The sequence below is a fragment of the Hyaena hyaena genome, unplaced genomic scaffold, assembly GCF_003009895.1.
Source record: "Hyaena hyaena isolate Hyena2069 unplaced genomic scaffold, ASM300989v1 scaffold_37, whole genome shotgun sequence".
Taxonomy (NCBI): Eukaryota; Metazoa; Chordata; class Mammalia; order Carnivora; family Hyaenidae; genus Hyaena; species Hyaena hyaena.
Genome location: NW_024080669.1, coordinates 95,552 through 122,022, shown reverse-complemented (window position 1 = coordinate 122,022; position 26,471 = coordinate 95,552). Strand labels below are relative to the sequence as shown.

At 50.2% G+C, this 26,471-nt stretch overlaps 1 protein-coding gene across 2 annotated transcripts in view; it reads left to right on the top strand.

Moving 5' to 3' along the window:
• The window catches only part of GRIK4 (glutamate ionotropic receptor kainate type subunit 4), a 432,944-nt gene that overhangs the window by 345,379 nt on the left and 61,094 nt on the right, over positions 1-26,471 (top strand). For both annotated transcript variants that reach the window (XM_039229403.1, XM_039229402.1), the window contains 2 exons: positions 4,997-5,104; positions 11,573-11,776. In XM_039229403.1, coding sequence (XP_039085334.1) covers positions 4,997-5,104; positions 11,573-11,776 — 312 coding nt within the window. The remainder of the gene's footprint in view (positions 1-4,996; positions 5,105-11,572; positions 11,777-26,471) is intronic.

Below are 26,471 nucleotides of genomic sequence, written 5' to 3'. Positions count from 1 at the left end.
TAAATAATGGAAATCTGCAAAATGTTAGTGCCTAAGGAGCAAGATGCCTATTAATGTCTATGGACACAAGGCAGCATAAGTCCTATGTCGTTTAGGAGTTTTGGATAAATGATACTTTCTGTGCCTGTGCAAACACATCCCATATCATTTATTTTCAGAAACGTTCGTATTTGACTCAACACTCCAATCACGAGATATTTCTTGTGGGAGCATCAGAATGGGGTGTGAGACGAAGTACACATTCATTTTCAATGTTATGATCTGTGTTAAGCAGCACATTGGCCTTGTTTTGAATCCCTTTGTTCCACTCACCAGCTCTGTGACTTGGATCAGTTATGATCTTACATGGACTTCACTTCCTTCCTTCCTTTTTTTTTTTTTTAAAAAAAAAAGTTTATTTATTTTGAAAGACGGAGAGAGAGAGAATGAGTGGGAGACAGACAGAGAGAGAAAAGGACAGAGGATCCGAAGCGTGCTGTGGGCTGACAGCATAGAGCCTGATGTGGGACTTGAACTTGCAAACCATGAGATCATGACCTGTGCCAAAGTCGGACACTTAGCTGAGGGAGCCACCCAGGCGTCCCCACTTTCCTTCCTAATAAAGTGAAGAGGCAGTGAGACCTGTAAGCGTCCACTTCGAGCGTCCAGCACAGAGCCTACGTGAGCAGGTGGGCACTAGTGACACACCAGGGCCATCTTGCCCCAGCTAGTGAGGGCCACGGTTCACACCTCTTCCCAGCTCTGTTCAATGACATCATGTCGGTAGCCTGCACTCAACTTTAGCGGGAGGGTTTACCCCCCAGAAATGGGCCAGTGTTACAAATCAGAGTTTTTTTTTCCTGCAGCGCCGGCTCTTAGACATTTCCTGGCCCACCACCTAGTCCCTGTTAACCTCTACACCTTCGCCCTTTCCTGTCATCATGTCTGTCGTCTGAATGGCATCCGGTCATCCTGCATCACAGTCCTCTGGAGGGCTTGCTACAACACACCTGGCTGGACCCTTCTCCTAGAATTTCTGACTTAGTCAGTCTGGAGTGGGGCCTAGGAATGTGTACTTCCACCCCTGGTACTGGGGATCCCGGAACCAGACTTTGAGACGCTGGGCTCCTCCATCTAATAAACTCAAATCTACAGTGCCAAGCCCTCTGTTGGGCACAGAAGAGGTCCGCCTTCTGTCTCAGACCACGGCATTAAAAATTAATGAATATTTGCATAGTACTTGCCCATACACCATCTCATTTAATCTCCTTAAGTGCTCTAGGAGGTAATAATCACTCTTTTAACTCCCATTTTATAGATGGAGGTAACAGGCTCAGAGGGACTGAGTAACTTACCCAAGGCCACACAGCTCATAAGCAGAGAAACCAAGTTAAACTCAGGTCCTCCCACTCTGGGGCCAAGGCATGTGTGATGCAGACAGTGTAGCGCTCAAGGGCAAGCAGAGGCTGACAGGGCGGGGCCACATCAGCCCAGGGGGAAGGGGAGGGTGCCTTTTCCCTACCTGCATTAAGGCATTGTATAGGCTAACGGTGTTGTCTGAGTCCACATGGTAGACGTGGTAGAAATGCAGAGTAAGTGGGGGAGAGACAAAGCACAGAGGGAGGCCCATGGAAAGATATTATTTGAACATAATCAGGCCCCACATGTGGGCATGTGGAAGAGGCTTACAGAACAGCTGCTTCTGCAAGAGATTTGGAAGACAGGTGTCAGGAAGGCGGAGCCAGGGAATCTGGCTGAAGGCAGAGCCACAGATTGTCAGTGATGAGAGCTGGATCTCCTGCCCACCGCTGGCATGCATGTGGCATGGAAGGTGCCCAGTGGGTGGGGCAATTAGCCTGTATCCCAGGGCACCTGGCTCTGTCTCTCGCTTTCCCTCCCACCGCCTTTCTGCAATTAGATTGCACTGAGGAAAAGCCGCCAAGCCGCTTTGTTGCATCTGATGAGTTTATTAATTTCTTGGGGGCTAATGGGAAGGTGGTTGGGAGCTTCATTTCCTGACTAGAGCTTAGGGGCTAATTAGTCTCTTTGTTGTGTCCCCTCCCCCACCCGGAGGGGGGTGGGGGGAAGGGGGAGGGCAGTGCACTGCTCAGGCTTGTCAGATCTGGCTCCGGGTAAATCATTTCTATCCCTGGCTTTTGTGGGAACTTATCTCATGGCTTGGGTAAGATCTGGAAGGCCGGCGCTGGAGCAGGTGGTTAGTGAAGTTTGGGTCCCTTGAACACAGCAGAGGTGGGAAGGCGGGGTTGGAGGGGAGCTGTGGTCTTCTTGGCCCTTCGAGTGTGAAGTACACTTAAGGTGACAGATAGGACTCTGAGAAGTTCGATCCTGCTTCCGAATTCTGACACCCAGCCCAATTCTCCTTTATGTCCTTCTGTCCAAATCTGGCCCTTCCCACCCTCAGAGACCATTGGGAACCAATTCTAGCCATTTTGAAGACAGGCTAGATCTACGTTCAGATGAGCCTCCTCTGAGAGGATAGTCATTTCGCCTGACTCGATGGAGTGTCCAGACCTAGGAGAGGAAAGCTCTGTCCAAGGTTCTTGCCAAATGGCTGAGGCTCCTTTCTCTGGTTCACCGGGACGGCTCTCACGGTACTCATGTTGGCGTCCCCACCCAAGGCACACCAGGAGAGATGGGAAACTCTTATCTTAGGTGTCAGACAGCTCTGGGTTCAAGCCCGGGCACCATTGCTGGGTGGGTGACCCTAGGCAAGCCATTAAACCTCTCTGAGCCTCAGTCTCCTTATAAATCAGACCACCACCACTATCTGCAAAGTTGGAGGGAGAGTCCAAAGAGATGATAGAACACATCCAGCGCAGCAGGTATGTGGTCTCTTTTGTGCTTAAAAATCTAGCAGCTCATCCCTCATCCCCCACACCCGTTTCCCCTGCAGAGTGAGGCAGAAGGGGAGCCCTGGCAATAACCTGATGGGGCCGGTCCCTTTGAGAGGCAGTTAGGTGCTCCAGAAACCCAGACGAGACTCCCTCATCTTCTGCCCATGTTTGCCAGCAGCAGCAATCTGCCGATATGAAAGGAAGCAGTACCCTGCTTCCAGGTACCAGCCCCTAAGCAAGATGCTGAGATGTGAGCATAAACTGGCCAGCCCTGCACAGGCTAGTAGGGAAGACAGGCAAACAAAAGTGCGCCGTAGGACATTGGAAGAGCCAGGCAGGATGGCCATGAAGGCGTCCTTGGGAAGATGTAACTGGGGCTGAAGCTCAAGCCTCTCAGCCAATGGGTGAGTGGCCCTAGGACAAGTTGGAGAAGCTCTTCTATCTTAGCATCAGTTTCTTCATCTGTCAAATGGGATCTCCCATGAGAGCATGCGCGAGACTCTGCTTGTCAACTAGAAAAGAATGTGCATACGTATGGGACCCTTCTGCCCATGTGGAGGCCAAGAAAGCTGCCCACCCCTCTTCAAGTGGCATCCTCACAGAGTCTTGGAGAGGAGTTTTAAGGTCATCTGTGTCATCTCCCTTCGGGCAGGTGAAAGGCTCACCTGTGGACACCATCAGTCCTGCGGCTTGACCTTTCCGCCTTCAAGCTCAAGGCCATGATGTCAGAGAGGTGGTTACTATTCCTCAAGACCCTCAACCCTCTGGCCCTACGAAGTAGGGGTGCGGGCGGGGGGGGGGGACCAAGGGTGAGATGCATCTTCATTGTTGTTCAGTTTTCCACAAGAGGAACCCAGAGCCCAGCTCTGGTGAATTGAGCCACATGACATCTATGGAACTCATGAGGATTTTCCAGGGAAGCTGCTGCCGGTGCCTGGAGGTGCCTGGCGGAGATGGATGTGTGCATTTCATTGGGTTTCCAGCCAGGTGTCAGCCATGTCTCCTGGCTGCCCACCTCAAGCACTCAGCAGCAGAAATGATTTGCCAGGGGCTTTAGCTAGTAGAAATATATTGGTATTTCACATGTGCGCACACACACACACACACACACACACACACACACACATGTATGTAGTTATAAAAAGGGTTCCACTGAGAAAACAACTCATCTAAAAACCCAGTGATGTTGAGTTGAGGTGTAGGCGACTTTCTAGAATGGAGAGCTGAGTAAGTTGTGCATTTTTCCCCAGAAGTGAAGGCGACAGGGGAGAGGGAGGGAAGTAGCATTTATTGTTAGGTTGAATACATCCTCACAATGACCCAGTGAAGTTTTGTTGTTATTCCCATTTTATAGATGAGGAGGCATGCTCATGCTCAGAGGGGTTCCGTAATTTTTTAGAGGTTACACATTTGAGATCCTTGTGCCTGGGCCTGCCCAAATAACCTAGTTATTTGGCATCCGTGGTCTTGGCTGGCTTTGTGAAGAAGGCAAGGCAAACATTCCCACCCCCATTGACAGCTGGGGAAACTGAGGCTCAGAAGGATTTAAGTAGCTTGCCTGGGTTCTCACAGCCAGCAAGGGAGCCGACCAGGGCAAGAATCCAGGTGTTTCCTCTTCTGGTTCATTCACTCACTGGACCCTCATCAACACTCACTGAAGGGCCTAGGACCACGCCACTTCTCTCCAGTGTACTGTTCTGGTTCTGATCTAGGTGATGAGAATTACTGAAGGCAGGCTGATGCAAAGGAGCTCTGTGGCTCATTCTTGCCTCTAGATCACATGATTCCACTTATTCCATTCCCTTCTGTGGGAGGGAACATCTCCAAACTGCATTCCATCCCTGATTTGTTTTCCGCTTTTCTCTTCTTCTTCTAGGTCTTCACCCCATCTTCCTTTCCTCTCTCAGACCCCTCCCCTACCTTCCCTGACCCTTTCAACCCCATGGAACAGCACCCCTGCCCTGATCCTGCCCCTCTTCTGCAAATTCCATGTCCCTTCCTCCATCTGTGGTTTACATAGAGCCCAGCCAGAGGCAGGGGCCTGGCCTCCCTTCTGCTTCTCAGCTTTTTCCAACCTTGGAGGCCAGCACAAGCTCAGCAACCCCACTCCGCAGCCGCCTCCATTCCCCATTTCTTCCCAGCCCTCTCCATTGTCTCCTCAGATTGGCCAGTGGCACGTGGCGGACGGCCTCAGCATGGACAGCCGCCTCTACGCCTCCAACATCTCCGACAGTCTCTTCAACACCACGCTGGTTGTCACCACCATCCTGGTAAGCGGGGTGGTCCCAGGCCTCCCAGCTGCAGCGCCCCAGGGTGCCTCCTCCAGCTCCAGGCGCCCCCCCTCCCTGGGGTTCCCAGTGAACACAAGACGGGAGCTCTAATCAGAGCACCGAGGCCAATTTATGACAGTGTAATTAAACCCAAGTTGCTGTTTCATATGGAAATGCTATTTGATGAGTTCCAGAGCAGCTGGGGAAGAGGGATGGGGTGAAGAGACAATACAGTTTGTGCATGCCTCTTCCAGGGGCACCCTGACAGCCAGGATGCTGCGCGTGGCCCAGGGAAGGGAACCTTATGATAGAGAAGCCCAGCAGGGGGCCAGATCCAGTCCACCAGGGTGGCCCCTACTCTTTCACGACAGCCTACTTTGCTCGGTGCCTACTGTGTGCAAAATGCCCCTCCTGCAGTGGACGTCTGAATTTCAGTGGGTTTTTATGGCCTATTTCTTCATTTCCAGATGGTCAAAAGAAAGTTCTCAATCTATAGAGCAAGGGACCATCTGCCTGTTTTATTTGATTCAATTCTCTTCAACAATTACCAAACCCTTCTCCCCATGGATCAGGCACCGTGTTCAATCCTGGAGACACGAAGATGAATAAGGCTCGCTGTCTAGCCTCAAAGAAGTTATAATTTATGAGATGGCCTGGGTCAAGTGCATTCACTGCCAAGTTCGTCTTCTTCTTCTTCCCTGGTGAAGATCTCATGTTTTAAAAGATTTGTCAGTTAAACCAACTGCATATATTAAGCAATAATTAGTTTGTTCCTCTCCCCTCACTCTCCCCTTTTAACTAATCAAAGGCATATTTCCCTGCCTGGCACAGTGTCTTATCAGCAGGAGATAACCAGCTTCGCCACGCTGATATAACTCCAGCCCAAAGCAGAGACTAGATGTACTGGGTAGTCTGCTTAGCCTTATCACTGCTAAATGCTCAAGGTCTGCAAATGTGCCTGTTTCTTTAGGCTTTTTGAGATAATGAAAGAGCTCAGGGACTTCCATCACTACATTCGTGAACTGCCAGGGCCCAGGAACCCGAGGCTCGAATTCTTGATCTACTGTGGGCAGAGTGGTGTAAAAGCCAGCAAAGAGGTACACAGCTAGCACTGTGTGGGTGGAAGGAGGGAGAAATTCCCATGTCATCAGGAAGGTTAGCAAAGCCTCCCGGAAAAGAAGAGACGCAGAAGACAGGCTCCAAAAGACAGGGAGAGATGGGGAGGGAGAGGTGGATGAAGGATAGCGTTGTGGGCGTTTAGGAAGTGCTGAAAAGGACCAGTTTTCCAGGAATGGGCATTGGTGGAGAGGGGAACGGAGGACCAGAAAAGTGGGGTACAGTGCTTAGGAACTTGAATGCCTCACTGAGTGTTCCCTTCCTGTGGAGGGAAATGGAATAACTGAATATTTCCATTCCCCTTTTCAGTGAACATTGGGGGGCCCTACTATAGGGTGCTGTTGTGGGTATCCAGGGATAGAGCTGAAAGTGCAGTTGTTAGTGTGGACCCTTTGAGCCAGGGAAATCTGAGCAGAGACCTGATGGGGAGAGGTGAGAGCCAGGTGGCCATCTGGGAAGCAATATTCCAGGAGGAAAGAGGGAACAGTCGGAGCGAAGGGTGGAGAGAGCAATTCCAGATCCAGGCTATTGGTCACTCCCCCACTGTCAGCTCCAGCTTTAGCCTCTCTGAACCAACTTGGAAATGCTAGAAAGATTGGAAGGTGGTGATGTCACCACGGCCCTTGAGGTCTGCTAGAACCTGGCTGAACTGGGAAATGGTCAGCTACGGTCCTGGCCAAGGGGGTCAGCACTGCTGGGACCGCCCGCCCACAGGCTTCTCTACCTCTGAAGTACTTCTTGAATCTGTCCCATACTGTCTGTCCCCAAAGCCCGTGCCCTCAGAGGCCTATTTACCACTTTCACCTGAGTGTGACCTCCTTAGAATCTCCCTTCTCAATTGCTCAGCCTCCCCTGCCCCATACTCCTTTCCCCCTCTGTCAGCGTGGTCTTTCTAAAATCAGAATTATCCTGTCATTTCATCACTTACAATTCTTCAGCATTGCCCAGGACCCACCGTCCCTGCGATCAGAATAGAAACCCCTCATAACAAGGCGCAGCCTACCTGCTTCCTCTCCACACGACTTGGGGTCTAGCACTACAAGACCACACAACACTTCCTCACTGAATTATGTCCTTCCCTGCCTCTGCACCTGCTGTTCCCTCAGCCCAGAATACCCTTCCCTCTAAATCTCATTTCCAACTAGATATGCCCATGTGCCCTTCAGAGCTCTGTTCACATGTCACTTCCTCCATGAAGTCTTCCCTAAACTGACTCCTGCCCTCCCCTGTCCCTAGCATTTTGCCCACACCTCTGTGGTGGCGCTTCTCCTTTCAGACGTTGTTTTTGCTCTGTCTCCCCTTCTAGAATGGGAGCTCCTTGAAGATTGGGGTTCTTGACACAAAGTAGGAGCTTGACGATTAGAATTTGAATAAAGGAGGGGCGCCTGGGTGGCTCAGTCGGTTAAGCATCTGACTTCGGCTCAGGTCATTATCTCACGGTTCATGGGTTCAAGTCCCATGTCAGGCTCTGTGCTGACAGCTAGCTCAGAGCCTGGAGCCTGTCTTCAGATTCTGTGACTCCCTTTCTCTGACCCTCCCCTGCTCATGCTATCTGTATCTCTCTCTCAAAGAAAAAAAATTTTTTTGAATAAAGGAGTCCCTTCCTGTAGAGTAGAAGGATGTCCCTTAAAAGCCAATCCGAGTTTGAGAGGGAGATGGGGACATTGCTGGCTTATACTTTTCCTGCCTCTCAGGGACTGGAATTGGATGATGCTGAGAGCTTTGGCACAGCCCACAGGGACATGGAGACCATAGCAGTGTGTTTCTAGACAGGGAAAGTCAGTCTGACTGTGTGTGTGTGTGTGTGCGCGCGCGCACGCGCTCGCGGCACATGCACATGCAGGCGTGCATGTGTGCACACACAGGTGGCTTGCGTATGCACATGTGTGTTCATCAAGTGTGGCAGCAGGGCACCTTGACGTCAGGTGACGTTTAACAACATGGTAAGCATGATTCAGACACAAATCTCTTCTTATGCCTGTGTGTCAAAAATGGCTGCTACAACTCTCACCAGGAATGATTATCTTAATTTAGTCCCTGGTGACCATTTGTGGGTTATCCTTGGCAGACTGTAATCCTGAATGACTCATCCCTTAAACCTCAGCACATATCTCCACTGTCTCCTGTTCCTGTCCGAGCGCACTTGGGACATGTGAATGATTTATTGGTTAATACCAGCAAACACACAGAATTAGCCGTAGCTCTTACTCCTTGAGCTGTTACCCGAGTTGAACATTTGCCTGCATTTTCCTTTCCATTCCCCCAACATTAGTGCCAGGACAGAGGGGCTCCTGCCCCAAGCCAGCACTCGGCCCCCACATTTTCCAAAGTGCCAGTGAGCCCCAACCGTCTCAGTAGTTTGGCTTTCCCACATGTCTCTTCCCTCCAAGATTGGCTTTTTTTTTTTTTAATTGTTTTTGAGAGAGAGAGTGCATACAATCAGGGGAGGGGCAGAGAGAGATAGGAGAGACAGAATCCCAAGCAGGATCCACACCGTCAGTGTAGAGCCCAATGCGGGACTTGAACTCACAAATTGTGAGATCATGACCTGAGCTGAAGTCCGACATTTAACCAACTGAGCCACCCAGGTGCCCCCAAGATTGGCCTTTTGTATGTTTACTTTGAACATGCCCGTGAGTTTTAAGTTAACTTGAGAGTAGAGAGTTTCTGGGGAGAAGAATTTCATGATACTCCTTGGGATAATTAAAGGTAGCCTTGGATGTTGCCAACCCAGGGCTGGAACCCCCAGCCAAGCCCTGTCCTGGCAATGTTCACTTGCTCTGTCCACAAGTGCCTGATGCTGGAGCCGGACAGGGGTACCAGAGAAGAGGAAGAGTCAGTCCAGACCCCACTTACATTCTCCCTGGAGGCATAGCCTGGAGGGTGAACGGCCCATGTGAGGCAGCGAGAGTTCTGAGAAATGAGTTGGTTTCAGAGGAGGTGATGGGACTCCCAAGGACAGAGATGAGTTTGGTGTGAGTTTAGGGGGGAGAAAGGGAGGGAGAGAAGCTGGGGCAGAGAGAAAGCCTTGAGTGGAAGACAAGAGACTGGCCCACCTCACTGACATGGCAGTGATCTTGGCCATGAAACAGAACCAGGCCACCTTCGACACAGAGCTCCCCATCCCTGATGTACAACCTTCTGCCTTCTTCTCTCCCACTTCACACTCACAAAATCACCCTCCCGTACTGCCCCCCATGACCTCCGGTCTGTCTGACTCTCCATCCTTTCTGATTCTCCACCCTCCCCAACCCTGAAGCCCCTTCCGGCTTGAGCTCATCAAACTGATATCTTAGCACTTGCGTCTCTTAGCTTCTAGCACGATCACCACGATGCTCAGCCGTCTCATCTCATGCGTGTCCCAAGCCCAGTGGCCCTCACAATCCCCAGTCACAGCTACCCATCGACAGTCAGCCTCCCGACCTCCTCTGGGCCTTATACTCCCTGGGCTCATGTCTTGCTCATTCCCTGTCACGTCCCCTGAGTAATTCTACCAAACCTTCTACACACCAAGTCTTCAATCCTGCCCCCAACATGACTCTGGGGCCTGGCACGGATTCCCTCACCTCTGTCCCTTCCCTTCCTCTCTGTGTCCATGTCTCCACCTTACCTACAGGCCCCTTCCCAGCTGCATTGTCACCTTGGCGCCACCTCCTTCCACTCGGCCACCAGACTTTACTGCACCAGCTAGCACCTCTCTTCCTTCTCTAATCTCTCCTCATGGGATTCTTCCTTTCTACCTGCAAATATACCCCATCCTCAGATACCATCGCTACCCCCTTGACCACACCCTGCTGCCCCTCCGGCTACCCTCCAGCTTAGGGGATTGTAAGTGATGATGTTGGTGGACGCTTGGGGAATCCTCCAGCCCAGTGGTTTGCAGATGGGGAAACCTACGCTGGAGGAGAGACAAGGCCAGTAGAAGTTAGGTGGAGAGGCCACGTCCCTGCCTTCCTTTATCTCCTGACTTCTCAAGCTTCTGGTACCTTCTTTCTTCTGCACCTCTCATTCACTCCCCATTCCTGCAGAGTCCTGCCGTTCCCGCTGCACCTGCCGTGGGAGAGTTGCCAGCGACACCTGTCCAGGGGCCCCCTGCACAGCCCTGCTTCATCTCTGTAGGGGAATGTGTGCACACGCCTTCCCAAACCTCCTTCCTCCTTGGCTTTTGTGGCCCCATTTTCCTGACTTTCAGCCTTTCAGGCTGCTTCTGCTTTATCTCTCTGCTATGGACATTTTCCCACTGTCTAAGATCTGAGTCCTGTCCCCCTTCTGTCCTGCCTCAGTTCTTCCCCGTCGATGGCCTCATATACCCTGTAGCTTCAGTCGTCTGCTCTGTACAGAGGCCTCCCTGGCACAGTCTTGCCCTCATGCCACATCTTAAACATGCATTCAGGGGTTTCCTCCAGGATAGCCTACCAGCACCTCAAATTCAACATGACCCAAATCCTCTCCCCTTCCAGACCGTCCATGCCAGTGATGCAACCATCCTTGGGACAGCCACCCAGGCCCCAACAGTCTGAGGACCCCCTACCCTCTGTGCCCCACCTGCTGTCAAGCCTCACCCTCTGTGTGTTTTTTCCAGCTCTCTGCTCTCCATCCGTATCTCACATCAGGAGAGAGTCTGCCCTCACCCCAAGATGCTTTCTCTTAATTATTTAATATTCTTAATCTTTAAGTCTTTCAAACTGCCCATGCTCCTCTACTATGTATGTGGGCTGTGCGTCCACCTTGCCCTGGCATTCAAGGCCCCTCTGACCCTGATTGATCTTCCTGGCACACAACTCACACTCCAACACAACAGAGGATCCATTGTCCCTGAAGAGGCCATGCTCCTTCTCACTCAAAATTATGCCCTTGAGCTTGCCTTTCCCCTTCCTCTGATGCCTTCCATTCATACCATTCCATCTGCATTCCATCTGCATTCCATCACCTTCTGGAACCCAGCTTGGATTCTACCTACCCCCATGGGACCTTCTCTGGATGTTTCACCAGAAAGATCCACCCCTCTTCCCAAAGCTCTCATGGCTGGACCTGCTCTGCCTTGGGTTGCATTTGGTCAGTACATGCTCTTACCTCACCGGCTATATCCCGCATCCTAGTATGTCATAATGCCCTGTGATAGGTCCATGTAGAAGAAACAAACAGAAGAGGAAAAAAGAAGGGGTGGAACTGGGGTGAGGTCCACTGGTGACCTTGCACAAGACAGAGGGGAGTCAGCTTGACCCTCTGTGCATCGAGACCCTTGTGTGTTCCTAGTAAGAGCCTCCCTGACCTCTGCCCCGGCACCCCCATCCCTTGTGGCTGAGACACCAGGGCTAAGATGAGAATGACAGCTGCCCAGTTTTGCTGCAGGAAAACCCGTATTTAATGCTGAAGGGGAACCACCAGGAGATGGAAGGCAATGACCGCTACGAGGGCTTCTGTGTGGACATGCTCAAGGAGCTGGCAGAGATCCTCCGGTTCAACTACAAGATCCGCCTGGTCGGGGATGGTGTGTACGGTGTTCCTGAGGCCAACGGCACCTGGACGGGAATGGTCGGGGAGCTGATCGCTAGGGTAAGGAAAGAACAGGTGATCAGGACTCAGGGGTGGGCTGGGGAGGGAGCCGGAAGGGCATGAGGTTGTGCCGAATGCTCCCAAAGCATCCATGTATTTAATCATGCATCTTTCATGTATTTGTCCATTCTTGGCACAAATCTTTTCTGCCCTGTGGCTCTCCTAGTTCAGCACCTGTAACAGGTAAGGGAAGTTTTGACCAATTAATATGGATTTGAAGTTTGGGTTTGGGGTACATTTCTGGATACGCCTGGTGCTTTCTGATAGTTCCAGTTGTTTCACTGCTCTGTAGCAGCCCCTGAAAAAGTTTGGACGGGACTGGGAGAATAGAACACAGCCCATCAGTTGACTTTGACACTGGAGAAGTGCTGTCAAGGGAAACATGGTAAAATAACAGGGGAAAAGGGTTCAACCGCCAGAGGAGATGGTCACAATCATGGATATTTTGTTGTTGCTTTTCGCATTACTCTCTGCTGCTGTTAATGTGCTTCTACAGACCTGAGCCAAGGTGCACTTGGACAGGCTATAGGTTTTCAGGGTGAATGTGGGGACTTGGTTGAAATGCAGGTGAGCGTCGTAGAATGTCAGCCGTCTGTTTGGTTAGAGCAAGGATATAGAAAGTGCTTCCAGGGGGAAATCTCTTGTTTTCTTGGCACACACTATTAACACCTGTATAAATTAATTAAGTCATTACTGAGTCACGGTCCCTATTTCCATACCCGAGTTTCTGTGGCCAGGTCCTGGTGATGAGCACTCAGTGAAGAGAGCATGGACCTGGGTTCTTAGCGCGACCTTAAACCAAGCCCTTTCCTTCTCTGTGCCTTCCAAGTGCAGAAGGAGCCCCTGCAGCCTCCCAGTGAGTGCCAACGTGCAAGGGGCTTTGAATACATTATCTCGAATCCTCTCAAAACATACCTTTTAGCTGTTGTTATCCTCATTTTACAATCGAGCCATCTGAAGCTCAGAGGGCTTCCATGACTTGTCTGAAGCCACAGAGTTAGTATGAGACAGGGCTGGGATTTGAACTTGGATCTGTGTAACAGCAGGGCCTGCATTCTTCCCACTCCACAACCCACCGCAGCCAGACTTTGATGCCACCAAGATTGGTGCCCTTCAAACTGGCCCTTCCTTCTCTCCTTCCTTTTCATGCTCCCTCCCTCCACACCTCTCTTCCCTTCTGCCTGGCTTTCTTCTTTTCTTTCCTACCTTCTTTTTTCCCTGCCCTTCATCTCTTGAGTTAATGCAACAATTTTAACTCTTTATATGTACCAAGCTTGGAGTGTGAGACAAATTTTTGCCGTGATCATCTTCAAGGATAAAAATATTCATTTGGGATTAAATAAACAGTCTTTGATGATGCCTGATGAAATGTTCTGTATAGACAGGAGCATGGAAACTATTTAAGAGCTGAGGAAGAGGGGTGCTTAGGAGATTGCCTGGCACTATAGATACCATTTTCAGTGACCTGGCAGGTTACACAGCAAGACTCACGCAGAGAACTGTGAACCCTCCAGTGTGAGCTGATTCAGAATCGAGGCCCTGATTACAAGGAACAGAAGGCCTAGGGAGCTCTGCGAACATTTCACAGGGGCAGGGGGTAGGGGTGAAGGGTTCCTCAGAGAGCTGTCTGCTATCTTGATTTTGTTTATTTAATGTTTTTATTTATTTTTGAGAGAGAGGGAGAGAGAGCACAAATGGGAGGGGCAGAGAGAGAGGGAAACACGAAATCCGAAGCAGGCTCCAGGCTCCCAGCTGTCAGCACAGAGTCCAGCACGGGGCTCAGACTCACAAACCATAAAATCATGACCTGAGCCGAAGTCAGACGCTTAACCGACTGAGCCACCCAGGCTCCCCCGTCTGCTATCTTTGAGACTTGAGCCCACCCTGCTGAGGACGCCCATGCTTCAGCACAAAAGGATGTGCCGCTTTTCTTTACAGTCCCAGACCCTACCCCCAGCCAAACAGTTTTTTTATTTGCATTTCTCTGCGGAGGGGCAGCCCAGTGGTTCAGCCTCAGAAAGCTGAACTCCAGGCCTTTTCCTTCTCTTACCAACAAACTTGGTCACCTTGAGCCCGTTTCTTCACCCTTCCTGGTGACTGGTAAGGTGACTTCAGGGATGTCAGAGTTAGTGTACAGCCAGTCCCTTTATCAGCCTCCTAATGAGCTATGACATGGACCGGCAGGGAGTGGGGAGGGGGCTCAAGGACATGCAGCTACACACTGAATGAGTTGGGCAGTCGGCCAGGGATCTTCAAATTTACCCCAGATCGGCTTTCAAGCCCAAACCCTTGCTGCTTTGGTCTCATCTCTACGTAACTACTTGTATCAATCAATTAATTACTTAAACCATTAATTCAGTAAATACTTGTTGAATACCTTCCACTATTCTAGATGCTGAGGATACAGTGGGGAACACCATAGCTGTGGACCCTGCCCTCATGAAACTTACCAGTGAGAGACAGATGTTAGTGAAGGATCGCATTAATAATAGAATTTCAAACCATAAAGTGCAAGTAGAAGGAGCCTTAAGGACGTATGAGATCCAGGGCAGTGGGACAGTCTCGAGAGGCAAGAAGGCAGGGGAGGGAAGGCTTCCCTCGGGAAGTGATGTTGGAGCTGGTGTCTGAGGAATGGGAAGAGCATTCCAGCCCAGGGGCTGTCTGGATGCCACTGGGATTGATTCTGGGCAGGAGTGGGTGGTGCTGGGACCCCCCCCCCTTCCCCAGGTTCAACGATTAGCTATGTCTGCCAAAATGTTCCCTAGGTTTACATTAGTCCCAAAGCCTAGACCCATCCTGTGTGACCTCTGCCCCTAGTCGTACAGAAACATTTCCGAGGCTGGAACAGCAGAGCCTTGAATGTCAGAGCTCAGTGCATCTAAACCTATCGCTTTTGCAGATGAAGCGATGGAGGGTCAAAAAGGTCATATAACCTGCCAGAGATCACATAGCTCATACGTTCCAAGCCCACATTGAAGCCCTGGGCTCTCTGGCTTCAGCGCTCGTGGTCTGAGAGAGCACAGATCCCAATGTCAGACCTAAGCTGAAGTTTCAGTTCATGCACTTACTGGCTATCTATTCTCCAGTGAGTTATTTTATCCTTTCTGTCCCTTCTGCAAGCCTTCGGGGTTCATCTGGAAGAATTTTTTTTTTTAAGGATTTAAAATAACACACACATGGGGGTGCCTGGGTGGCTTAGTCAGTTAAGTGTCTGACTCTTGATTTCAGCTCAGGTCATGATCTCACGGTCCATAGGTTCGAGCCCCAAGTCATGCTCTGTTCTGAGAGTGTTGAGCCTGCTTGAGATTCTCTCTCTTTCCCTCTCTCTCTGCCCCTCCCTTGCTTTCTCTCTCTCTCTCTAAAAATAATAATAAAATAACACACATACAGAGGGTTTGACCTACAGAAAGTACGAGCGGTCTTAAGCCGGGTCTCCCTAGAAAACTGAGCCCAAGGGAGAAGTTCCCATGTGAATTCAGGGAATACACTTCCAAGGCAGCCAAAGTGAGGGGGAGGGGAGGAGAGCGGCAGGCCAGGAGGACATCTGTCCATCCGTATAAGGGAGTACATCCCTGTGCTGGCCATAGCTCTGCTCTAAGCACAGCTGAATGTTCACACTTCAGAGAGACCTAGGAAACCAGCATCACTAGACAGCCTATAGCGATGGGGAGGAGAATTCATCTGCTGAGTCTCCTCTCTCCTCGACTGAGGTTCCCCCCACAGGGTGTCACCTCCTCCATGTGCCCCAAGACCCTGTGGCTGCCTTCAAACAAGTCAGATCCTTAATCAACAGTGACAGCTCCCCTAGGTCAAGCCGCAGTGATGGGGGTGAGCAGCCGAGCCCCTCCCTGCCTGCAACCTTGCCCAAGGCCGGGCGCATGGCCTCGTTTCCATGAGGTTCCATGTTCCTACATCTCAGCAGCCTCAGGAAGCCTCAGGGCTGGAGGCTGGAGCACAGGAACAGGGGTGAGCTGAGGTCACTGGCAGGGTCAGGAGGAGCAGACACAGTGGGCCAGGCCAGCCAGGAGGGTGGGCTGCCGCGATAGCACTGGCCCCGGCCACCAGGGCAGTGACAGAATGTGCTGTGGATTGTTAGGGTGCAGCTGCTGTCGGGCCATCCGCCTGGAGGCCATAGGTAAGACTGAGCTTGACTCCGTCCCCCTCCTGGCTGGGGGAGCCCAGAAATGAGCATTACCTGGTTTGGACAAGGAGAGTTTTTTTTTTTTTTTTTTTAAGTAAGCTCAAAACCCAACATGGGGCTTGAACTCACAACCCTGAGATCAAGAGTCACATGTTCTACACACTGAGCCAGCCAGGCACCCCTCAGGAATGATTATTATTAGGTTCGTGGAGGTACACCAGGTTGTGTCTCTGCAGCCCCTTCTCGTTCAAGGAGAATGCCTTCCCCGCATAGGAAGAAAAATGACACTGAGTCCATCATCTGTTAACAGCTCCAAGTGGAAACAGTTGTTCACAGAATCACACTGGGGTAAGCCTGAGATTTTATCATGGGGGCACGGTGGTCCTGGGCCAGTGCCTCTGTGTGCACTGTCCACGTGTGCAGCTTTGGGGGCTGCTCACCCACATGGCACATGCGGCATCTAGGGGAAGAGACAGTGTAAAGGGTGAGGCCCCCAGGGTGTGCATGTCCAGGGAGGCCCCCTGGGTAGCGAGCAAGACGAATCCCCATTGTCCTGTAGTAAGAGAGACAGAGGCTAGATATAAAGGGGAACCACACCCCCCACACAAGGGATCCATAACCCTTGGTTAAGGAATCTTTTTTTTTTTTTAATGTTTATTTATTTTTGAGAGAGTAGGGAAGGAGTAGAGAGAGAGGGAGACACAGCATCTGAAGCAGGCTCCAGGCTCTGAGTTGTCAGCACCGAGCCCGACGCGGGGCTCGAACCCACGAACCATGAGATCATGACCTGAGCCGAAGTCAGACGTTTAACCAACTGAGCCACGCAGGCGCCCCAGGAATCTCTTTTTATAGAGAGTCTGAAGAACACAATAGCTTCCCGCATGTCTGAGTGATACAGAGTGAAGTACAGAGACATGGGGCCAACTCCAGTGGGTGTTTAAGAGCCTCAGAGTTCACGTCCATTATCACCTGCTTATCCAAGGCTCTTGGGCTCCAACACATGGCCTATTAGTTGTAGAAGAGCATTCAAGCATGTTTTCTGCATCTGTTTGGGAACCATCAGAAGACATCTTTTGGCACAAATCCCATTACAAGTGGAAATGTGGTTAAAGTGACAAGTGGGTTCACATAAACTGGACCAGGTGGGTGGCCTCTCACCCGGGTGCTGTTTTTGAGCAGCAGAGGTGAGAGGGATGACTGTTTGGGGAGGCTCTTGGATCTGGATTCATTTGTCTGGATTCATTTGTCCCCAGTCAGATCCTTCCCAGCTGAGCCCACAGCAGGGCTGCCCACAGTGATGGTGTGTCTTGGTGGAGGTGAACGTGGCAGAGGAAGAGGTAGACTGGAGTTGTGTGAAGAAGGAGGTACCCCAGGAACAGTCTCGGGGGTCCTCCTGTATCACTCCAATAAATTTATTTACAGTTTTAATTGAAGTTGTTCAAGGTATTCAGATACAAAGATGAATAGATAGCTCCCAGGTCACTCTTCGATGGGAGACAGTTGGGTGAAAGCACAGTGAGAAAGGCAGTGAAGAGTAAGAGCAGGGTATGGACAGAGGTCTGGAGGACCGGTTCTTGATTCTGCTGGTGACATGTGGGAGAGTCGCCTGCAGGAAGTGATGTTTGACCAGAATCTTTAAGGACGGAGAGAGGCTGGCCAGTCACAGGACGGACACGGAGAGCCAAGAGCATGCCAGGAGGGAAGGAGCATGAGATGCAAGGCTGAAGGTGCATGGATATTTCCATTTTAGGTTAGAATGCCTAAAGCAGAGCATGATGGGAAATGAGGGTAGGAAGCAGGCAGAGGTCATTGGTGAAGGGCCCACATGGCTTCCGACAGCATGGAGCGTGGACAGCTGGAGGAGTGGGATGAGACTGAGGCAGGGGAGCCTGCATGTGCAACACAGGTCTTTGCTTTCTTAGACTCATTTCAGGAGTAAACTTCAGGATCACGGAGCTGCATCATTCGTGCCTTGTCTGGATGCCTCTTGTTTTGGTTAAACCATTAAAAGGCTTATTGAGTTGCTATTAATAGATCCTACTTGTCCGTGGTCAGATGATGAATCCTTTAAATTGGCTTTATTTCTTTATTATTAATTTTTTTATTTTAGAGAGCACACACGAGTGGGGGAGGGGGCAGAAGGTGACAGAGAGAATCTTAAGCAGGCTCCATGCTCAGTACAGAGCCCAATGTGGGACTTGATCCCACAACCCTGGGATCATGACCTGAGCCAAAATCAACAGTTGGACGCTCAACCAATTGAGCCACAGGTGCCCCTTCCCTTCTGATTTCTTAATGAATATGTATTTTATACAAGTAAAAATGGGGTCATAGTATATGTACTGTTTTGTAACCTGTTGAAAACTACTTAATATATAAATCATCAGGACTCAGGGACCAGATGAATGTGGACCATGAGAGAGAGCGGTTGCAGTAAGAAAGCTCCCAGATTTGTAAGCTGGACATCAGGGTGGATGATAATGCCAGCTGTTGAGGTGGAAAATTCAAGAGACAGTCAGTCTGAGAAGTAAAGGGAGGATGAAGTTAGCTTTCGAATGGGGAACTTGGAAATGCCTTACAGATACCCAGGTAGAGGCATTCAGCAGAGAGTTGGCTACAGCACACTTGGCACACTGAGGCTGTAGTTGCAAGGGTGCACGATAGATAGGAAGTGACTGGTGGGGAAGGAATCACCCAGGAGAAAACACATGCTCGAGAGGCTGCCAAAGGCCACAGAAAAAAAAAATGGGTAACAGTGTTTTCCACCCCTTGGAAGGAAGTACATAAAAGCATTCTTCAGAGTTAGCAATACAGAAAGAAGTCACTGGCAAGAGCGGTTTTGTGGGTGGCCAGATTGAGATAAGATGGCGGTGGTTGAATGCTGGAAGAATGGCCTGTACAGAAGCCTCGTTTTTATGGGAAAGCAGGATAAGGGGTTGTCGCTAGAGGGAGCTGTGGAGCAGAAAGGTTGGTGGTTGTATTTCTGTGGGTTTTTTTTTTAATGTTAAGCTTATTGTCAGGTTGGTTTCCATGTAACACCCAGTGCTCATCCCAACATGTGCCCTCCTCCATGCCTATCACCCATTTTCCCCTCTCCTCCACCCCCCATCAACCCTCAGTTTGTTCTCAGTATTTAAGAATCTCTTATGGTTTGCCTCCCTCCCTCTCCTCAACTATTTTTCCCCTTCCCCTCCCCCATGGTCCTCTGTTAAGTTTCTCCTGATCCACATATGAGTGAAAACATATGGTAACTGTCTTTCTCTGCCTGACTTATCTCACTTAGCATCATACCCTTGAGTTCCATCCACATTGCTACAAATGGCCAGATTTCATTCTTTCTCATTGGGTTGGTGGTCATTTAAAACAAACTCCCTATAGAAAGAGCTGCTCATCAGAGTTGAGAATGGGTGGGGGCAGGCAGGATACAGAGTCAGCCACATGGGTGGAGCAATGTCTGGGTTGGGTGACCATAAAGACTGAGCAGAACAGGGGGTAGTGGATGGAACATTTGTGAAAGAGATTTAGAGTCTTTGCCAAGACTTGAGAACTTCTTCCCAAGGCGGATAACTGAGAAGCAGCACCATCAGGGGTATATCTGTCTGGAGTGTTGTCTCAGTAACACTTTATAAGATTGTGCAGTGATTTCATGTCCATAACCACTTTCATCAGTGTTCACTCTTTACCTATTTCGCAACAGCTCTGTGAAATGCATATCATTATCCCTATTGTAGAGGTAAGCCACCTGAGACTTAGAAGTACAAAATGATTCTCCGAGGGTCCCACCACCAACAAGTGGCAAAGTGGATCAAGCCTAGGCACTAGTCCACGGCAGCACACAACCTCACGTGCTGGAATGGCGGCCTCGGGTCCCCAAAGCCTCCATTGGCATTCGCTTTGGAGATGTCCTTCTAGGCAGAGGTTGTAGATGGTTCCCAGGACTTGGTACCCAGATCTGGCGCTGGCCTATGAAGGGATGCACTCCACCTCTAAAGGGAAAGAGCCAGGCAGATGGCCTCTGTGACCCCTTCCACTCCCCCCACAGTGTGGGTGAGGCATTCTTGTCCATTAAGCCCCAAGCACTGGTGTCCTGGAAGGGGAGAGACTGCATTTCATATCCTTAGGACCCTGCTTCCGAGCACATTCAGGAAGAGGAAGAGTCTCCCTCGAGCTTCAAAGTTCAGAACCAACCACCCTGTTGGCATTCAGCACCGTGTTGGCAGAATGGCACATTTAAGTTCAAAGAGAAGAGGGCTTTGGAAGGCTTAGCATCAAGGCTCATAAGCCTTTGACATCAAATTGCTCTTACCAGTGACATTTTGATGAATTAAGTGTAAATGAAGCTGAAATGCCTCATTCCATTTCCCCTGCTGGGCCCCTTTGAGAAAGGATTGTGGAGCGAATTTGCCAGAAGCCTGCTAGGGTGGGCTGTCCATGGCCTCAATCCACTGGGAAAGTTGTCCAGAGACATAGTGCTGAACTAAAAAAAAATACCCAACTAGTCCCCTGGGATTACTTTTCACCATGAAAACAGAGACTATTTTAACTGCAAATAGGTCATCGAATTCTATTCTTTAAAAGAAAGATACCAATCCAGGGGCTAAAACTGAATGTTCAACTCATCCCCCATGTGATATCCAAGATCAGGGAGAATTTTACTCTTGGTTTCTGAATTTACACAAATCAGGAAGAGAATGGGCTTCAGTGACCACTCATTCATTCATTCATTCATTCATTCATTCATCAAAGTACCCACCCCTTGACAAGCACTCTCTGGGTGTGAGGAATTCCCAGTAGGGAGACCAGGATCTACTCTAAGAGCCAGACAGGTAAAGCAAGAATTACAGTACCATGTGATATGCGCTATATTAATGGTGATGATAATAATCATGGCTGACATGCATTGAGTGTTTCCTATGAGCCAGGTGCTGTTCTAAGCCCTTGATTGTATTAACTCATTTAGTCCACACAGCGATCAAATGTTGCAGATGAGAAACCTGTACAAGGTCAGGCGGGTGGTGAGGGGCAGGGGCAGGTCTGGTAGAAGTACGGGCAAGGTGGTACAGGTGTGAGCAGGGAAGGGCCTTCCAAGGAAAGGATGTATTGAGGATGGAGAAGGATCCTCTTGGTAGAAAAGAATACTCTAGATGCAGCAAATGCCAAGATACGTGCTGAGCAGTGTGAATGGTTCTCTGTGGCTGGAGTCAGACATGGGAAGGAGCAGAGTAGAGGAGGGCTGTAGGCAGGGGCCAGTTGTGATAGGTTTTATGTGTTTGGATGTTTAAACTCTGTCCAGAAGGATAACCGGGAGCCATTGAAGAGCAAAATGGTCTGTTTTATTGGAAGAAGGGAGTGGCATTATTGGCTTTGGTTTACAAAGGTTCCTCTGGCAACAGAGAGGGGAATGGACTGGATGTGGGGGGACCAGATGCAGGTGTATTCACTAGACAGCTGTCCTGTGATCAGGCAGATGGGATGGGACTCAAATCAAGGCAGTGGTGGCGAGGATGCCCAGGAAAAGATGGTGACATGTGAAGATTTCAGCATTTAATTCTAGGGCCTGTTGAGTGGGGTGAGCTTCCCTTTCATGTAGGCCTTTAAGTGTGGGGTTGGGTACTTGCCTTTCAGGGAAGGAGGCTGTTCGACTCTAGGAACGGTCCTTTCTGGAAGAGCATCGTGAGGGATGCATGTCAAGTCGCAGTGCTGCCTACGACTCCCCGAGACCTGGGCGGGGGAGAAGCCATCTTGTCTGGCTCATTATTCACAGACTGTCGTCCTTGAGAAGAAAAGGGCCAGAGCCCTGGACCCCATGTGGGGCCACGGCCGCCTCCGCCCTCCCTCTCAGCAGTCTCTGCCTTTACACAACTCTGTCTCATTTCTAGTCCTCAAAGCTTCTGTTCTGCCACACGCCTCCTTTTACCTACCTGATAAAAAGCCAATGAAAGCAGTTTGGAGACTGCAGCCACACTCCCATTCTTCTGAGATGACTATACCGGTGGCCACCAGTACAGCTGGGCTCTCCTGTCTGCCTCTGTGACTGCATCCCTCTCCCCATTCAGGGGTGACCTGCATGCACCCCACAAAATTGGGATGAGCCCCCAGATCCACCAGAGGGTTCTCTTAAGGCCTTCAGATTGTCTCCTTCCTCTCGCTTCCCTTAGCTTTGTGGAGAATCAGGATGGGGATCTCCTGTGCCCCAGACACTTGGTCACATCTCTTCTGAGTTCCCTGCTGAGCCCCCCGGAAAGAGAGTAGGAGGGGAGGGGGCTGATCACTCCTGACCAGGGCCAGGCACTCTACAGGAGCTCTACACACGGTACTTCATTGAATCCTCATATGACTTGAGAGGCAGGAATTCTCACTCCAGTGCACAGAGATGAGGACATGGAGACTCAGAGTTGAGCAATTAACACAAGCGCAGATACACACCGAGTAGCCAGAGCCCAGACTCGTACCCTCTCCAGACCCCAGTCTTGTGCTCCCCTCAGTGCACTGCAAAGGGCACCTGAGACCTCAGGACTGGCACACAGAATGCTTGTGGCCGAATCTTCCTGACCCATTGGAATAATGGGGAGGAAGGAATAGGCTGCTCTAGGAGAATGGCAATAAGGCAGGTGGCTCTGAGTGGCCGGCTTGAGAGGGACACTTGGATGCCTCTTCTGTCCTCCCTCCTGTTATCCTGGGGGTGGGTGCTTTTGTAACTACTTCCTTCTTAGAGACCAAGAACACACTGCCCCAGGGATGCCGACACCTGGAAATGCTCGGATTTGAAACCAGGCTCCTTGCCTCTAGGAGCTGTCCAGCTAGAAGGGCAGGCAGATAAGCAGAAATTATTCTAACACAAGATTGTATGGGGTAAGTGCTAAATTAGAAACACAAAGTCCACCATACTCGAATAGCAGAGTCGGAGGCAGAAATTACTTCTGAACAGGACTACTGGGATGGAATCTTAGTGGAGGGAAGACTGGCAGCTCCTTGAGGCCAAGCCCAATATCTTATTCATCTTGACGTCCTTATGCACCTAACACAGTGCCTAGAACACAGCAAAGCATGAAGAAACAGTTCCTTCTAATCCTCCAGAATGAGGCACCATGCATAAGTGTTCTTTGCATGAACTTAGGGAGATTATCCATCAGCGGGTTTATGCCAACCCAGCTGTCAACCCAAGGCTTAGAAAACCAGGCTATCAATTGAATAATCAATGAGCAGAAGGTAATTTAACACGTATTATGTGTAGGTCACTGTGCCCTTTTAACCTCAGGGTAACAGGGCAGGTCCGATTTGGCTCTGCCTTTGGAGGGTTAGACAAGATGATGTGGAGGGAGGGGGAGTACAGACCCTTCAGAGAAACGTTTGCCCCAGTGTGGCCATGACGGATGTGAGTTCATTGCTAGGGGAGCCCTGAGCAAGGCGACCAAGTAATGGCGTTCGTTGTACATCACCTGTGAAGGTACACAGCCTAAATCCTTACCTCCCCTAAAGCAGCCTTGTGGAACGTGAGGTCCAGAGAAGGCCAGCCCAGATTCAGGAAGGGACCTCGACTGGAGTTGATATGGGATTCTCAGGGGGGTTGGGGTTCAGTTGTGTTCAGAGTTATATCAGCAGCTTCAGACTGGGAATTCCTCCAAACCCCATGGGTGTCTAGAAGCAGCCTGGGAAACTGTCAGAGGCTCACTTCTTGGGAATTATTTCCACCTTCCCCACTGAGTGCCAGCTGTTAAGGGGAGTGAGGGGGTCTGCAAAAGAAATGGAAATGTATTAATTAAGGCATCTGAAAGCCTTCTAAGAGACTGGCTTGCTGTTCAACAAAAGAGACAGGCAGTAGGGAATTGATTTGGGGCAGGGGTGGGGAAGGAAGCTATAGAAAATGGTATCTTGATATCTTCTAAGGGTTCTTTGGTCCTAATTGCCCACCCCATATGGCAGAGGTAGGATGTTATCTGCAGGCTCATTCATGCTCTGGGCTCTAAGAGCTCTTTCCAGAACTCCAGTTCAGCTCCTGGGCACTTAACCTCCATCTCAGTCCCCAAAGTGCATTCTTGTACACCACCTAGTTTTAGTAATTCAGTTCCCGATTACTCCTCAACCCTGAATCTAACCCTGGTCCTTGGACCCCCTTTCTCCACAGGAGTAAGGACCCTACCCCTGAACCTGAGACCAGGGCCCTAACTAACCCTGCTGATGTATTTCCCATCCTCAGCCAATATTACCTGCCCACGGGTACCTTGATTCAACATCAGTTGTGGCTTCAGGTTGATAAGACACAATTCTTACTTGCACTGAACTCACGTGCTATATATGTAGAACCTCAAAATACAGTTGTACAGGTAGTAGATTGTACAGGGAGTGCATGGGGCCTGGAACCTAGAGCTCACACTGCTCACCACGCATGGGCAGTGGTGGGGGCGTGTATCCACCTGTAGATTCTCTTCCTACAGAGAAGCCTCTGGTTTGCCAACCCACGTGCCCACTATGCGGGCTGGAAGGATCAATTTTTATGTCATACAATGGCCCCAGCTATACTTGGAAGGAGGTCCGATTTATAAAAATAATGAGACCAGAGCATGTGATATATGCAAAATGGAATCCTACAAAATTTTGTGGGAACACAGAGGAAAAAGGAAACAGTTCTACTTCAGGAAGCCAGGCAGAACTTTCAAGCAGAGCTAAGGATAATAATAGCTATTGTTTATTGACTACCTCCTACCTGCCAGGCATTTATCATACACCATTTCCTCTCCAACAACAATCTTAAAAGTAAGTATAATGATTCGCATTTTATAATGAAGATGCTGAGGTTAACCCCCGCTTAAAAGAAAGGCTAATTCAAGGTCATATAGCTAACAAGGGATTGATCTGGAATTCAAAGCCAAGCCTGGCTACATCAAAGTCCACAGTCCTTCTAACACACTATGATGCCTGAAAGGGAGGTATAGTCAAGTTGGACCTTGATGGACAACCAGTTGACAAGCTCCAGGGGGGAAAGATTTGCAGGCAGGGAGCTGTGGGGGCAGACGCAGAGTCTGAAATATTTGACAGCCTTAAGGAACGTGACTAGTGTGATGTAGGCTTATTACAGGTTGAAGGGAGGTCAGTAGCTTTGAGGTGATGCCGGAAAGGCACAGCTAGGCCAGGTGGTGAGGATCGCTGTAAGGAGTTTGGGCTTGATTTTATGTTCGTCTATTGTTGAGAGGTGGGGGCACAGAGAGGGAGACAGAATCTACTGTCAGCATAGAACCTGATGCGGTGATTGAACCCATGAACCGTGAGACCATGACCTAAGCCGAAGTTGAATGCTTGACCAACTGAGTCACCCAGGTGCCCCAGGAGTTTGGGCTCGATTTTAAAGATTTCAAAGATGATAGAGAGTTGCTGGTTTTGAGGGTTTTTTTGGTTTTTTTTTTGTTTCTTTGTTTGTTTGTTTGTTTTTAAGCAGATGAGTAACCAGATTAGCTCCTTGGTGTAGAAATAGACCCTATAAAAGCAGTTCTCAAATTGTGGTCCTTGAACCAACAGCATCAAGCACCACCCAGGAATTGTGTGAAATCCAAACGCAGGGGTCCCGTCTGGACCTTCTGAATCAGAAACTCTGGAGTGGAGCCCAGCGTTTTGCATTTTAACAGGCTTCTCAGGTGATTGCGATGCACCTTCAAGTTCAAGAGTGCTGGCTGATGCCCATGCATCCCCAGTTTGGGAACCGCTGGTGCCTATGGCTCTTGACTTTGAGAACCACTGGTGCCTGTGCAGTTTGGTAGATGGATGGAGTGGGGAGGAACTGGTAGCAAGGAAACCATTGCAGACACTACTGAATAATTCAAATGAAGTCTTGAATGATGGCAGCAGCAGTGAGAGCCGAGTTGCGGTAATGGATTAAGCAGGCATTGCAGAAGTAAAATGGATGGGGCTTGGTTATTGAATGGGGAGAGAGCAGCGAAGGGAGGGCGAGGGCACTCTCTGGGCTGATTCCTGCCCTGTTTCGGATGACAGGTGGCTGGTAAAGTCACGAACTGAGAAATAGTACATGGGAACAGAGTAGCTTTAGGAGGCGAAGACGTACATGTAATACATGACGTGGGTCTGAAGTGCTGGCAGGACTCTGAGGGTGAAAAGGACAGGCGGTCATGGCTGAGGAAGGCCAGCGGGAGGGCAGAGTTGACCCTCACCTGTCCCTGTCACCTGTTACCCATGTCTCTGCAGGAGGCTGTCCTTGCACTTACTCTCTGGGCCTAATGCTCAGGTCCTCAGCCTCCCCACCGCCCATCCCCCTGTACACACGCACACATGCAGACGTGTACACCTGCTTGGGATGTGGGCACCCAGGGTCGGTCCTTCCCTCTCCCAGGCTGGCCTGGGTTGAGTCCTCTTCGCCACTCCACGCCTGGACATGACACAAGCTTACCAGGTCAACAAAGCAAGTAGCCCATGTCCAGTCCTGCTCCCACAGTGGGGAAGTCTAGCAGCCCTCCAGAAGTTACATGCAATGGTGGTGGCCTGCTGCACTGTCCTGAACCCCCTCTTTTCTTGCCCTCTGTGGGAAAAGGGGGCACAGGAAGCAGA